We start from the raw sequence: 16,960 nt of genomic DNA, 5'->3' as shown, positions 1-16,960 counted from the left end.
CTGTCTTCTCCTTTGAAACCAGTAATGAATGGCCAACTAATGAGACTATGGTTTGGCTTGATTCCAATACGAGTATGGCCAAGCATATAAAGAAATCGTAGCCACACAGTGCTGAGCATGTGGGGGAGATGAGGAAACATTCATTCACATATTGTGCATCTGAGATAAACTGCACACCTTGAGAATTTACTGGCTTCGCCCTATCTGGCGTATCTTAAATGCGCAGACATGCCAAGAAGCTCTGGTAGAGTGCATGAAAAGCAACTCAGTGCAACTGGCAGTGCGCTTCATGGAATTCTTGACAGCTGTAAAAGCCATGCTGGAATTTGACAACCATACAGAACTATAACGCACAATGCCGTGTCAATCGTTTTAATCTTTATGTCTTCAAAATTTATAAAACGGTGTCCAAATTTGTAATCTTTAGAAAAATAGGATGACAAATTGTCACATATCTTTTTATAATATTGGAAATTATGCACTTTATACTTGTGTTAACTCAATATGATTGCAATGATTATACTTAATGGTGCAATAATACGATCTATCTATCACTCACTCATTCATTCTCACGAATATTTTCTTACACCCTTTTACACTAATTCTTATTTACTTACTTGCATTCAGTCTTTTTTAAGGTAAAGCAGGTTTATTTAGAAATAAAAATAGTACACTAACAACCATTAAGAAACAATTCATACATAAGTTTTAGGTATACAAACATTTTGTATAAGTGAAGCTGTTTAAACATTTTCTGAGGAATTTGAGGGAAAAGGGGGAGGATGGGAAGACAAAGGGAGGGACTTTTAGGAGGAGACCAATGTGTAAAAACAGTATGTAATATAAAAAGAACAATACAAAAAATTCAAAAAATGACGAACAATAATATTTATAAACTATTGCAGAGATATAAACATCTCATGACGGTTTAAAGTTTTACGACGAGATACAATTAGTATAATTATGAGCAGCAATATTTAAAAATGAAGTTAAAAGGTAACCAATATAATTCACTGTTAACAGAGGGACAAAACAATGAATCAAATGCAGTATTCTTATTTATGATAATGAAAAACATTATACCACTAAACATTATAAGAAATCTTTGATGAACATTTCCAACTGAGTGTAATTGTTTGAAATGCTAAAGCCAACATGGGATCTAATAGCTTCGAATTTTCAAGATCTGAGGAGATGTCCTCAGGAAAACAACCAAAAAAAGTGTCAGGGAGACTTGAAATGAAAGATTAAAGAGTTGAAACCAAACATTTTCCCAGAAAGAAGCAGTAGATGAACAAAGAAACAAGAGATGTGCGAGATCTCTATATTTGGATGGTCACATGACCAACATGTGGAAGATGCATTTACAAAATAATTATCTATGATGGGGGGATAAGGTACAGTCTGTGATACAAAAAGAACAAGGATTATGAAGTAGAAGCTGTTCTGGAACTTCTGTGTATTCCATCCCATATCTTGTTCCAGAAAGGGATAATCCAGGTTCATCCCAAATCAACATCACATTGAATTTCTACTTTTGTTAAAGGTCTAGAAGGTGCAGAAGAATACAAAAGCTTGTAAATAAGTGATGCCTTAGGAATAGACGTAAGAATACAGCAAAGGGAGGGTTGCGAAGATGAAGATTACAAAGAAGTTGGTAACAAATTTAGAAAATCCAAAGGTATATTGATGAGGAGAATGTACTTAGGCAAAAAGGAACAAGGACAACTAAACTTTTGTTGTAATTAAGAAAAGGAAAGAGGAGCATCTTCAGTAAATAAATCCTTGACCCATGTTATACCCTTCTGTTGCAAAAATTTCCATTATAACGATTTATTATTAATAGTAATACAATCCTTATGCCAAAGAGAGGAATGTAGGAAAGAGTTACGAGTCACAGTTTTAGATTGATAATAAGCTTTGAGTAAGTTACAAGTATGTTTAAAAAATGGAGAAGCTGTGATAGAAGTATTAGAGGAGAAGGATAAGACTTTTATGGGAGAAAAAGGGGTAAGGAAGTGGCACTCAGTGTCTTGCCACAAGGGAGAAAATTTGGAACGCAATGAAGAAATCCATCAAGATGCTTGTTTTAAGCAGAAAGCTTTGTGGTATAAGTGGAAATTTGGGAAAGTAACCCCACCTTATTGCTTAGGTTTCCGAAGGTGAGTGGAAGTAATTGTAGACTGCCTATTGCTCCAAAGAAATGTAAATCATTTTGAGCCCAATTGTTTAAAAAAGGAAACCGGGATATGGACAGGGGTCATGGATACATTCTATAAAATAATAAGCAAAATCATCATTTTAATAGAGTTCAAATGACCCTACAAGGAAAGAAATAGAGGATTCCATAATTAAAGGGGTTTCACAACCTTATTGAGACATTCCTTTGTATTCATATTGAGTCCTCGATGGAAGAAGTAAACTAAATACATACATCATTAATTTCAGTTGTATTCCAGTGAAAACCCACGGCTAAAAACAGCTGTTTTAAACAAAATATTGTAAGTGGAAGGAATTCAGTTATATCCAAGTTCATCTTGTAACCAGAGACCAAAGAAAATTGAGCTATTTTGTGAAGTAAGGCAGGCACTGAAGAATCTAGGTTAGAAAGAAATGAAGTATATTATCCTCATATGCAGAGAGTTTCTGGTGTATATCTCCATTATAGAAACCATCAATTGTTGTGTTACTTCGAATGCCAGACAGAAAGGGTTCCAGAGCTAATATAAATAAAACGGGAGATAATGGACAACCTTGGCAAACCCCCCTTTTCAGGGGAAAGTAGCTAGAAATCTTTCTATTAACAAAAACAGATGCCATGGGGGATTGATAGAGTAGAGAAACAAGAGAGATTAAATGGAGACCTAGTTCATGCCAAGATAAAGATTTAAGTTAAAAAAAACAATCTATAAGGTCAAATGCTTTCTCTGGATCTAATGAGATGGCCGCCAAGGAATACAATAAAGAGGGAGCTTTATTTAGTACATTAAAGAGTAGCTTAGTGTTATCAGATGCAAGTCTGCCTTTAACAAATCCAGCCTGCTCCTTACCAATTTTCAAAGGCAGAAAAGGGTCAAGACATAAAGCTAACAATTTGGTGAAAATGTTATAAACCACGTTAACTAGGGAAATCGATCTGTAGTTTTTACAGAGAGCTGGGTCCTTGCCATCCTTATGAATGGGACATATAGTAGCCTCCTGAAAGGTACCACCGGTGGAAACAAAGGTAAAGAAAAATAAAAAAAGATGTACCAATCTGGGAAGCAAAATGTTAGAAAAATGTAGAAAAAATCAACCGTGAAACCATCCAGTCCTGGAGTTTTACCTTTTTTTAAAAGATTAGGGAACCTGAAAGAGATATATTACATTCTAGGTGAGAAAAAATCAACAAAAATACTATTAGGAGTTTTAACTTCTTGGAGATAAGCATCAATCTGAGATGAATGGGGCAGAGAGTATAAAGATTTATAGAACTTTACAAACTCAGCTAAAATATTATCCTTGAAAACAGTAGTGCCTGATCAGTTGTTATGGAATCAAGTGTGAGGCACTGTTTCCATATTTTTAAATGATTGGCTAAAAGTTTCCCCATTTTATTGCGACCAGCATAGTAGCGGGCACTACGGCAAGGTAAAACAGAAGAGGCTTTATCCGTAGAGATTTGATTTAATTGCAATTTTTCATAAATACATTTTTCTTGATGAGGAGCAGAAGAGGAGGAGTAGTTTGATGTTATAGGATGTTTAATATTTGACAACAGGTATTGGTGCTATTTAAGAAGTGATTTTGTCATCTTGGAAAACAAAATCAATAATGTGTTTTCGAGCAGCATCTTTAAAGGTATCCCATAGTAGTTGAGGGGAGATATTAGAGGCTAGATGAATGTTAAAAAAACTCTTCAGTAAAATTAATGAAAGTAGAAGAAAAAATCGGATTCAAGTAAAAGTAAGTAATTAAACCTCCAACTGTTAGATTTGGAATGTACTAGGACCAAGTCTAAATCTGTAATAATTGATGCATGATCAGAAATCACTATTGGTTCAATAGTGGAACTGATGAGGTTTTGAGAGAGCAGTTTAGAAACAAAATTATGATCAAGTCTAGAAAGGGAACCGTGAGGTGGAGAGAAAAAAATTATATTTTCTACTAGAAGGGTTACATAGTCTCCATAAATCTACAAGGAGGCGGTGAGTAATAAGAGAATGGAATTGCCTATGCATCTTTTTTTTTTACAACAACATATTTTATTGATGGAACAGGGCGGGCAGTGCCTGAAGCATACATTTTGATACACATCACATTACAACCATCTGATTATATACACATATCAAACTGGCCTGTGGAACACCAGACGCAATAACAGAAAGTTTGACACAGGTTACCACACCTTTCCCCAAACTACACATGATTAGCTGTAAACAAATACATGACAGAGTGCATCGTCCCAGGCGGCCCACTGGTTGGAAGTGTGTACAGGTGTTTAACCTCCTTGTTATGTTACGTTAATATACTTTAACAGCACACATTTCACCAACGTTCCCTGGTGCTTTCTGACAGTCTGTGGAATGATGTTCTTCTATTTGTTTCAGCAGATCTAATGGATGCAATGGCAAAAAGAGGAAGGTTAGCAGGCCTAAGGGCCTGCCCCTGTGGAGTAAATGTTTCAAAGATTTCACTGGTAACAATCACTGAGTACGTAGAAATACTTCTCCTATTGACTGGTAACCAATAAGGAGCCCTCAAAGTGGATGAGATGTAATCTCTTCTACCGAGTCTTTCAATCAGTGTAGCCACATAATTTTGAACTAGCAGCATTGGTTCAGTTATCGTTGTAGTAGCTGCAAAACAGATGCTACTCCCATAGTGCAAATGTGAATAAATTAGGGGATTGACCACCGGGAAAAAGATATGACTACTATAACAAAGCATGATCCGCCTAGGCACCTCCAGGTAGTAGTAACAATGCACAAATGTTAAGCCATGCATGTTTCTAAGGTCAAAGCCTGGTCTCTTTAAAGGCCATCTTTATAGCATAAGATGATATTGAACTCAATCTAAAGGTAAATGCCGGGTACTCTGTAGTAGTGAGCAAGACCTTAGTTTTACTGGCAATCAGGTTTGAAAAGTTGTCCGGTATGTGCCATCTGAATAGGAACAGACATGCATGAAGCGAGGAGGTCTCTCTGTGGCTGGACACCGTCTCGGTATTGTTTTGTAAAACTAAATATGAGCTGTGTTTCATCCGGAGAGAGCAAAGCATGGATTTTTATGTTACCAGGAATCTCGTGTAAATATTAATGAGAATAGGAGACGAGTGAGATCTGAGGGACGTCCCTGCACAATCGTTGGGGCATAGATCTAGGTGGTGATCGGAAATCCGCCTAAAACCTACAAGAAAAATTGTTACCAGTCAAGCACAGTGCCACTAAAACCGGCTTGGTGGAGTGACCGGATCAGGTGGTTATGGTATAATAGGTTTAAGGAAATTGAATATAGCCTTTGTCCTGGCTCCTACGCAGTAGCATCTCAAGACATCAATTTCCATAAAGCCCACCAGCTCATTGTCAAGTGCCAGCTTTTCAAGAGCTTGTTCAGTTTGATAGACGCCAAACCAATCTCCAGGCAGCAGTGACAAAGGGTTATGAGAACCTCATTAAAAATGGGAGCCAACTAATTCATATATATTTGGTAGGAAAAGAATCATAGGGAGAGCTGGATGACTAAAAAACTGATATAAGAGGAACTTACACTTTCACAGTGATTTACCCGAAATTCATCAGACTAATGGTAGGAGACGATGAAACTTACAGTCAGACATTTGCCATGGCAGGGATATCTTCCTGTTCAGCTTTGGTCAAAAATCCTCACAGATTGAGTAAGGATGTGCTGAAAACCTTCATGCATGTTAAGTTCAGAAATGATTTTAATGAGTTAATTCCCTTTTACATTTTCAGTCTTTCTAATGTTTAATCCTTCTTTCTCTTCTTTGCTTATTTCACTCTCCTATCACACTTTTTAATCTACGTTTCCTCCACATCACTTTAAAAATGGCCTGAGGGCAGCACAAGTGCAAAACAAGTAACCGAAATGTCCTGACATGCTGTTTAAAAATATATATTTTTATTCAGGGTTAGCATTCTTCTGGGAGAGTTAAATGCATGCTTCTCATGAAGCCCCATGAAGCATATATACCTAGTGCGAGGCCGTGTTTGTGTTATTGGCGATGTGTTCATTGAGGGTGACATTGGTGTCCATGGTGAATCCAAGTGACTTGGAATTCAGAAGAGGTTTGAAACAATCAAGATTCATGTAAATGAGCCAGGTTTGTACTGTTCTTGTTTGTTGTGCATGGAAACGAACAGGAATTCTGTTTGGGATGGGTTGAGTTTCAGGCAGTGCCTAATTTGAGCTGCTGGTTGCTAGTGGGGCCCACCGGCACTAATTTTTGGCGACCGGCACTCATTTCCCCATAACAGACGTTGACCCAGTGCAAGAAAGAGAAAAATACAAAGGATGGAAAATGAAGAAAAAGAAAGTAAAAAAACTGTGACAATGATAGAAAGCAGTGATGGAAAAAGAACCTGCAAGAGTGAGATAAAGAGGCAGGAATTATGGGGTGATAAATTAAAGAGGCAGGAGGTGGAATAAGGACTATGAAGCCTTGGTATTTGGCACCCCATCCTTTGATAGTGCCGGCCGTGGCCTTCTGAGCGCAGCTTTGCATCCTGACATTTGTTCTTTTATAAATTAAGTACTGGCTTCAATTAGGCACTGGACATCCAAGTCTCAATGATGTGCAAGCAATGTTTGAAGCACTGGATGTCAGAAGAGACTTTTGAGTAGAGTTGTGTATCATCGACACATTGGTGAATCTTGATGCTGTTATCTGTGAGTAGAGCACCAAGTGGCTCCACTTATGAGTTGAAGATGACAGGAGACAGTATTGAACTCTGGGGGACTCCACAGGTCATAGTGATCTTTTGGATCAGTGAGAGTCCATATGAACAAGCTAGTGTTGGTTGGAAAGGTAGGAGAAGAATCAGTGAAGGACATTAGCAGTGAATTCTATTTTAGAATCCAGGGTGTGTATGATAGTAAGATGGTCAAGTGTGTCGAAGGAAGCTGAAAGGTCCAACAGTATCAGGAAGCAAGCGTCATTTTCATCTGTGGTTAAGAGGGCATCATCGGTGATGTGTAAGGTAATGGTCTTCGTGCTGCAGCTTGATCAGAGACCAGACTGGTAGTCATGCAGGGGATGGGTACCATGATCATGGAGTTGAACATAGATTGCTTTTACAATGAACTTGCCGATGAATGGTAGGTGAGTAATGGGCCCATAGTTGGCAAGGCCATCAGGGTCAAGGTAGGGAGGATCTGGCAGTTTTGAGTTTCGGGGAAGATGCTTTAAGTAAAGAATTCATTGACAATGGTGATAAGGTAAGAGAGCATGCCTAGAGAGAGCAGTGATAAAGGGCAAGGTTAAGCGTTTTGTTCACTTTAGGAACATATTTTTACTTTGTAACTTGTATGTCAAATGCAACAGGTCCATTAAATGAAAATCCCAGATAAAATGTTACGTTTTCATTTCCGTGAGGCACTGAAGCAAAATGCAAAGGCAAAATGGGAATAGTGTTCTTTTGGCAGTGGCCATGAACAAACACGTTTCTATCTTCTGTCCACCCTTTTACTCTTTTTAAAACCTTTGTAACTGTTTCTGCTTTCCATACATCTCCATTTAGCCATTTTAATCGCCTTTCAAATAACGGGCCGCTAAGCCACTTTTCAATCTTGCTTTTGTGTACAGCCCTGTTTAATCCATTTCCATTTCCAAGAAAAAAGTGTGTATATATTCTTTTTCTTCTGGAGGGAACATTTTTTATTTTTATTTCATACAGACGTTTCAGTGTCTGAAGGGCCGTTATCAAAATTGTGTCTTTTTCTGGACTTGCATCTCTGTCTTCTGCTTCGTCAGGCCAGTAGAGTAATGAAAGCAAATAATGTGCACTTGCTGGAAGAGGCATCTTTCTTTTTTTTAAAAAGCTCTTGCTAAGTTCTCTTAGTTTTGGAAATGGTATGAGTTTAGAAGATGTGGATGATAGACAAGCAAGTGTAATATGACATAATATGTAGTTAATAAGATCAGTGTCATCAAGACTGTCTTTTTGTGGGTCTCCTAGGTACAGGCTGATGATTTGTTCAAGTTTTTGGACTGATCTGTTGTCTTTTGAATCTGAGAGCATTGAAAGAATTCTAGTGAAATCCCCACCACCAAATTTGTAAATGTTCATGCGTCTGACAAGGGGTGTTAGATAAGCTTGAGATTCAAATCCTATATTCTTTTTCTGTGAAAGGAAGTCTAAACTGAAGAATCTTGCACATACTTCGGATTTCCTGATGAACCATTTTCTCGGATCATGAACTGCATCATCCTCTTTATTGTTTTGTTCTTCATCATCATTTTTATCAGTCTGAAAATAACTGAGATCTTCCGAAATCCATTCAAGGGCATTATAGATGTTCTGTCGCAATCCCTTCAGACGGCCATGGAGTTTGTGCCATGGCTCTCTTATGTCTTCTGGAATATGATCTTCATTGAGATAATCTATCAACTCACTTGTTGCACTGTGCTCTTTTAGTCTACGTTCTCTCTCTTTGTTTCTGTTGAACGGCTCTACTGAGGAAAGCAGATACAACAGCCTGCATCCAACATTAACCTCTCCAAAATAACCACTGTTATTCATGCAGTCCACCTCTGACTTTGCAGCCTTTTCTGAAGCCCTGAAACATTCCATTGCTTTAAGGGCAATCTCTATGATTTCTGTGGATTCATCAGCAGTAAGAACCTTCCCCTCTCCTTTTTCTTCTATGGCAGCATGAAACTTTTTTCTGTACACTTGACCTTCTGTGTCTAATATGAATGAATCTCGCGGCAGATGGGATTTGGCAACCTCTGCCCAGTACTGAGCACCTTTAAACTTTCCATTTGTGTAATGAAGTCTGGCAAGCTGCTGAGCAACAAATGGATCCCTCCCCAGGCATTCATAAGCTGCTTGTAACAAAGTAATGGCTGCTTCAAGGTTCTTTTCAGTATCACAAATATGCTCGATAAGTGGAGAAAAAAAGCTGTCCACATTGTCACCTTTACTTTTTCTGTATCGTCGGAGAAATAAATCTCTGATTAGCTTTATAAATTCTTCCCGTCCAAATCGATGATTAAAAAGAACCTTTTCTTGCAGAAGATCCATAGCAATTTGACTCTGATGCCTACTTCCTGAAAGTTGATATAGAATTTGCTTAGCAACAAGGGGGTGTATAATATGAATTGATGAGAGCCAGGTGGTAGTTTCTCGCAATTCAATGAAAATTAGTCTTGCTTGCTCACTTAAACTGTTTTTAAAATTATACGTTCTTACTCTGTCTTTCTCATCTGCTGTGTATGCACCAATTCCCAAAAATGCCTCACAGTGTGATAATGAAATGTATGAATTTTGTACATAGGAATTCAGAAGTGCAACATACCGAATCAGACTCGTTACTAGAGAAGAGTGGTCAATTCCCTGCAATAAATGTTTTACAAAGTTCTTCACATACTGTTCATTGAATTCTTGACTCATTAAAACAAAAGTTAAGATAAATTCTGGCTTGCAGTTAAACTGCTGTTCAAGTTGAGTACGCTTACTAGCAAACTGTTGTTTTTCCTCATCTGTTAATTTATGAGTGACTGCAACTGTTTCAAGTGGAGAAGCTCTACAAAGCTTTTCAGGCACATTAGACCTTTTACAGCTCATGATAATGAAGCATGGCTTCAAAGGATTAACATTTTTGTACGCCATTGCATCACCTAGGTCATGACGTAAATCATCTAGATACTCTTCGTCACAGTCTTCAACAAGGAGAAGGACTGGGAGGCAGTGCCTGCTATCTTTTTCTTCATATTCTCTGAATTTAACAGCGTGTTCACTTACTGTTGTGAATGAGAATGATGTCTTTACTACTGCACATCTTAACTCCTTTCTGTTTTTCCAGAGAACCTGACGTGCAACAGTACTACCACCACTTCCTGGCTGATGAAATATTTTTATTCTGGCTATTGAAAGCTTAATTTTTCCTCCATGCAAAACGTCATTTAAAATATCCTGGACTTCTTTGCATGCCTCTCGCTCAATAACATCTCCACATATCTTTTTGTCGGCAAGCCAAAAGTTGTTCCAGCTTACTTTTCCCCCTTGATAGAAAGTACTTTCTACATCATGTACTTTTTCTGGACTCCAGAAGTCAGGTTTTATATTATTGCATTCATCAACACATAATATTTCAAGAGAACATAACTTTTCTTCCTCCACAGCTGTCAGTGGACACAATCCTTTTGTGAAAACTGGCAAATGCTTTGTTAAAACATTTGAAGGCAGCATGGTTTGAATTGTAGCATCTACATGACTAAGTTTCATTCCAACAATACTCATCTCACCTAGTCTCTCAATAGGACAGGAGGCCTGTGCTAAAGATGCCCATTCTTCATAATTTTCTCTGGATTCTGCAATGCAAATGATGTTATCCATTTCTGTGTAAAATTCATGAAAAGTGTCAATTATTGGCTTTTTGATTCGAGATAACAACAGAAATAACACAACAAAAGAACCCTTTGGAAGTATTTCACCACAGATTAGTGAAACTGCTTTCTTGAGATATTTCCTCCTAGTTTTTATCCAAGTGTTTTCATCACAAGGTTTGTCATCTCCAAGATAATCATTTCTCCCATTGCAAAATATCCAGCTAGTTTGGTCAAACAAGAGCATGTGTTTTTTGAATTCACTTACACTTACTCCACCTTCAATAGAGTAGCTTTGGAGGGAATGAAGATTTGTTGCATGGTGTTCTTTGTATTTTTTACATAAACCTGACATATTGGAATTTGCATCAAAATCAAAAACACAGAAAACGTTCATTCGTGTTAAAAAGTTAATATGTTGCAAATCTTCCTCAGTACATTTATTTGTAACAAGTATGTACCACAATGAGTCAGCCATAGACTTCTTGCCATCAGTTAAAAGGATAGTCAATTTTCGGCCCAAAATTTCTGGGTGATCATTGTCAGCAGCATGCTTGGATTTTTCAGCCTTTTCTCGCCTTGAATCCCTTTCATGCATGCCATTGAAAAATGCAAGGTGATCATCAGATTTGATAGGTACAGAATTTGCGCCGACTCTGTTGTAGATAGTTTGCTTGCCATAAGTGAGCTTATTTGAAGCATCAAAAGTAATGAGACGTACTTGAAAAATCTTTCCTTTTACTATGCTAATTAATGGTTCGATCTCAACCTCAATAACAAAGTGTTGATCCTCCATGTCTTTCTCAATCACTTCAATGAATTTAGGAGGGTGAATGCAATGCCTCACAGCTTCCAGTTCTGTGGCAAAACAATTTTCAATTAAATCCAAAGCATCAACATAATTGCTCCTGTCATTTACTGGAAAACCAATAATTTGTCCATGCTTAAATTCCTTATGTTCTTTGCTGTCCACTACACCAAAATGTATTGTGCCATTTGTACGAACATTCATACATGCAGAACCAAAACGAAAAACCTCATTTGCAAATTTTGACTTTTTGGTTCTGGTATCAAATTGAGCAGCAGTCAAAAATGATTTGTATTCATGGCAAGGGGTAATCAAATCTATTATTCCAGTTTCCGGTAGAGCGAGGACTGTATTTTTCACATACTTAAATGTAATGTCATCTTTTCCAAATGGTCGAAATTTGGCAAACGTTAAAGACTTTGTTGCAGTTTTCACTTTATCACCAACGCTGTCATTCACTTGTGGTTCTACCTGTTGTTTCCTATACTGTTCATCCCTGTTTTGAATATCTACATGTGATGCTAAAGGAAGGTCAAAACTGTTTTGGATATTTTTGGATCCACTAGCCTCGGTATCATTGTTTTGATATTCAATAGGTTTTGAAACATTCTTTGGAACAGAACAGTCTTTTTTCTCCCAATTTCTCGTCTGGCTCTCATGAGGTTCAGTTTGAAATACTTCTGAAGGTGCTTTATGGAAATCTGACTGAACATTGATTTGCAGATTTTCTAGAAGTTTATTTCTTTCTTCAAAAAGCAGCTTGATTGGTCCTTTTCTCATGCCAATTCTGCTCAGAAAAGATTCATCTACTTTTCTCAGAACACGACCATCAACTTCTTCTTGATGTAACTTCTGTATGTATGCTTGTTTTATTCCAATTGACTGCAACCAAGTACTAACATGACCTTCGTCCCATTGGTCCAAGGGAAGTTTCATGAAATCTAAAAATAAAGAGAAATATACGATTAGCAGTATACAATCACAGCATTTTGCAAATAAAAGTCATTTTGAAATTATGTATACATACCCATTTTCTCTTGAAATTACACAATTGTCCAATGTTCAAATTAGTTACCTGAAAAATAAAATTCATTCTTAGTACCTATAAGGCGGTATTTGCATATTCACTAGATGTTTCAATATTATCTTTTGGTGAAGTAACATAAATCTTGCAAGTTAAGTTAATTGCCAAAAGTGCTGTGAATTGTAAATATTTTGCTGTTAAGTGGATGAGAGAACTGAGACAATCGTTGACATTGTTTTCATTTTAAAGTGTTATCTTTTTTTCTTTCATTGTAGATAGTATACACATTGAGATCATTTGCTATGGCTGTGCATGTACATACATTCACATGGGAAGCCGGTGTTTCTGTCATTGCTGGACCATTTTGCAATGTAAACAAATATTAATATGATTATGTAATGTGTTAAAATGTTTGGTATTTACAGTTTACATGGTTTTCCTAATGGAATCATGACTAAACTGCTAAAATACACAAGTGCTGACAAAGCCAAGAGGTCATTCCTTTGAAAGGCACGAGTTGACCATTTGGCTTTGCTGGTGCTCGATGTTGAGTAACATTATGGAAAAAGGTAAGGAAAGCTTGTTGCCTCTGTAGAACAGCATGGGCAAAAAGAAACAAAAAAAGGGCAAATGCGGACCTCAGCACGATAATGTATGTGCATGTAAACATCATGACACAGCAGTCATTTTTTCTTTTAATTTACCATTCTTAGATGGCAGATACTCATATAGGAGAGGCAAATTACAAAAATATAAAACTTCTGCAAAAGTGTGGTTCATATGCAAATTTAAGCTAAAAGGCTTTCTAGAAAAGTGTTAAAAAATTATATTTTTTATTTTTAAAAAAGGAATGGTGGAGCAACGGCAGAGCACAGAGGATCAGAGTATAAAAAGACAGAGACCATTCATGCGAGGGCTATATTTGAATGCCATATCGATCTCTAAGCATGTGGCTGAGATCTGGGACCTGTTGGATGACACTAAACCTGACATATGTCTTTTTACCGAAACATGGCTGAATAAGGATGCCACTCTGGCGCTGGCAGTGGCCTTTCCGGCAGGCTATGCGGTCACCCGGGTGGACAGGCCTTGTAAACGTGGTGGGGGATTAGGTATCGCCACACGACTCCCTTATTACATTAAGACTCTGGATACAGTTTCTTCTCCATATCTAGAGCTCTTGATATTTCGAGTAGAGTGTGATCAAGTCATTGAGTGGGTGGGAGCATTAGTTTATCACCCTCCGGGCGACAGTAAGAAAGAGTTTTGTACATCATTACTAGACAGACTGGCTCCACACACCTTGAACACCAACAAGCTCCTAGTATTTGGAGATTTTAACCATTGTTTAGAGATTCTCTCTAATATTGATTCTGCCAGTTTAGTGGCAGCGATGGAATCTCTTGACCTGTCATTAAAAGTTACTGGCCCCACTCATAGTGCAGGCCACATGTTGGATGCTGTTTTCTCTAACATACCTGAATTAGTAGTCGACCCCCCTCAAATTCTAGGCTGGACTGATCATACAACACTAAGCTTCTTGATGTCGTCTGTTACCCAAGCCGCACGTGCGCAAGGCCAGAAGGATCTCCGTAGACCTTGGTCAAGGGTAACTTCCGTCGCCTTTAGCCAAATCTATAGCGCCCCCTCATTCAACTTGGATGAGGACTCTGATTCAGCCTGGGCAAGGCTGGGGGGTTCGATACGAGAAGCCCTGGATGTTATAGCTCCTTTTAAAAGGGTAACAATTCATGAGAGTGTAGGTACTGCCCCCTGGTATTAGGATACCCTCCAGAGGGAGAAGTCCACTTGTAGGGCTTTGGAGAGGAAATGGAGGGAGTCTAAGGCAGAGTTAGATGAACAACTCTACCGAAGGGCACATAGAGCCTACATTAATAGTTGCAACGCAGCAAGAAGAACACATCTGGGCGTACGTATTATAGAGGCTAAAAGTTCCTCTAAGGAATTATTTAAGATCTTAAAGGAATTTACTAATCCGAAGGCCAATAATCTGTCACCACCCCCACTCAGGAACTGTGTGACGATCTAGCCAAATATTAAACCCATAAGATCGATTTAATTTATCGATCTTTTGATTTGGCGGAAGGAAACCGGGTGGAAGGCCATCTGCCCTTAGACTCGCCGTATGAAACGGAGTCTTCCTTTGGGCTGGATTCCCTTTCTCAGGTCACAAATGAGCAAGCAGGCTCTTTACTTAGCCTCGTAAAATCAGGCTCTTCATTAAATCCTGCATCACCGATGATTATGTCAACACTCAGCCCGGTCTTAGCTGATGCACTTGCTAATGTATATAACATGTCGTTAGATACTGCCATATTCCCGAGCAAGTGCAAGAATGCACTTGTCAAACCACTGCTTAAAAAAGTGCTAGCGGACCCGACTGACTTACAAAACTACAGAACGATCTCGCTCCTCCCTTGCTGCTCGAAGGTAATGGAATCACTAGTCAATCAACAGCTATCCCACTATCTGGAGCAAAACAACCTTCTGGACCCTTCTCAGTCTGGGTTCCGTGCTTCACCTAGCACGGAGACTGCACTACTGGAGGTCACGGACACCATAAGGCTGACACTGGATAGAGGGACCCCAGTGATCCTAGTCCTTCTTGATTTGTCGCCAGCCTTTGACGCCATCTCCCACAAGATACTGCTTGACAGACTGGGAGGGATTGGCGTCAAGGGCATGGCTCTCAAATGGATTCAAAGGTATCTATCCAGGCGCACGCAGAGCATCCAGTTGGATTATTTTGCGTCACAAACTATAGTGGTGGACAGAGGAGTTCCTCAGGGATTGGTCCTGAGTCCCACCCTATTTAATGTGTACGTGACCCCCCTGACTGATATCATCAGAGGCCATGGGTTTGAAATCATCTTGTATGCTGATGACACGCAGTTGATTGTCCCCATTGAGGAGGACATTATGTCAACTTAATTAAAATTTAAAAACTGCATGTCTAGCAAAGCGAGCTGGATGAGGAAGAACTTTTTACAGCTCAACTCCTCTAAAACTGAGATATTGCTGTTCAGGAAGGCCGAAGCAATCTGGTCTCCCGAATGGTGGCCTGCTGAGCTGGGAGAAGCCCACTCCCCTAAAAACTGGGCTAAGAACCCCGGCATTAGGATAGATAACAAACTATCAATGGAGGAGCAGTTGAAGACACTGTCAGGCACCTGCTTCGGCACAATGAAGATGCTTAGGAAGATCTTCCCATGGATTCCTCTCTCAGCCAGAAAAACCCTTATCCAGTCACTCATGGTGAGTCGACTTGATTACGGCAATTCATTACTTGTGGGAATAAGGGAAGATCTACTATCCAGACTACAGGTGGTACAGAACAAGGCAGCCCGCCTTGCCCTCAACAAGCCAGCGCGGACCCCTTCTGAGCCAGCTTCACTGGGGATGATTCGCTTGCGCTGTACAAATGAGTAAATAAATCAGGTCAGTTCAGTTCAGTTCATGAAGCTTTATTCGGTACAAAAGAATTGACCATAAAAGCACATATTGAAAATACATATGCAGAAAACATTAAAACATATTTGTAAAAAAGGTGTGATACAGTACAGACCAATATGCAAAAATATCATACTTTTACGTACACTGATAGATTTGATTAAGAACGTTGCGGTATAAAAACAAATGTCAACAGATTTCATGTTAAAAATAAGACTCATTGCTGCATCCACTGTACGTACCCCATATTTGACAAATAGAGGCTTTAAATATAGAATTCGATAATTCTGGTACAGTTTACATGAAAGTAAAAAGTGCAGGGTGCTCTGTTTCGATATACCATCACACTGACATGGTCCTTTGGGGTGTTGCTTGATGTTAGGCAATGCCACTAACTCATGCACAATTCTGAACCTGAGACTGGTTAGAACAAATTTGTGCGAGGACCTCGCTACCAGCACAAGGTAGTGTGGAAAACCTTCGGTGATAGAATATTTATTGTAAAAGGAAACTGTTGTCATAGACCGACTCGAAGAAGTCCTCTTGGTTGCCATGTTCTCCATGAAGATTGCTTTCATTTCTGATTTCGGTATATCCAATGCAGCCTTCGGATTGGTCAAAACATCAAGATTGAAGATTTGTGAGTAACAATCTACAACACATCTACAACGGGATCTTCCTATACATGTCCAGTGAAAGACTATCGTCAATTATAGATCTGTTTAGAGTCTTTTCATCCTGGAGCCAGATCGAACGCCATAACATTAGTGGTCTTAAGGCTAAGAGATCACTCAAATAATTAATGTTTAGTTCCCAATGGGTCAATACAGTGGCGGCTGAGGAGGACAGACATAAGAGTTTTTTTTAAAAAGGAATTATCCTCGAGCTGCAATTTGTGGGCACTACTATGGCCCCAAATGGCCGCCCCATATAATGCAATACTGGCACATCTTGCTTAGTATATTTGCAGCATATCTCGTGTTCGTCTATCCCCTATTTTAGCCGCAAATTTGAAAATTCCATGGGCACTTTTTGCCATTTTATTACTGACATTATTAAATTCATTAGACCACCTTCTATCATGGGAAAAGGTTATTCCAAGATAACA

The 16,960-nt window shown here is 38.7% G+C and overlaps 1 protein-coding gene across 2 annotated transcripts in view; it reads right to left on the bottom strand.

Annotated features, from left to right (window-relative positions):
- LOC147663383 (sterile alpha motif domain-containing protein 9-like) overlaps positions 1-16,960 on the bottom strand; it is a 42,029-nt gene that overhangs the window by 15,961 nt on the left and 9,108 nt on the right. The window contains exons 2-3 of one of the 2 annotated variants that reach the window (XM_086950480.1): positions 12,385-12,432; positions 653-12,298 (exon numbers count right to left, since the gene is read on the bottom strand). The exons of the other annotated variant lie outside the window; for it this stretch is intronic. Coding sequence (XP_086806606.1) covers positions 7,512-12,298; positions 12,385-12,388 — 4,791 coding nt within the window. The 5' untranslated portion in view covers positions 12,389-12,432 and the 3' untranslated portion in view covers positions 653-7,511. Of the gene's footprint in view, positions 1-652; positions 12,299-12,384; positions 12,433-16,960 lie in introns of those variants that run through there. 2 annotated transcript variants of the gene reach the window in all.

Source organism: Lissotriton vulgaris, unplaced genomic scaffold (genome assembly GCF_964263255.1).
Source record: "Lissotriton vulgaris unplaced genomic scaffold, aLisVul1.2 SCAFFOLD_2761, whole genome shotgun sequence".
NCBI lineage: Eukaryota > Metazoa > Chordata > Amphibia > Caudata > Salamandridae > Lissotriton > Lissotriton vulgaris.
The sequence above is the reverse complement of the archived record's forward strand: the minus strand, read 5'-3'. Positions and strand labels throughout refer to the sequence as shown.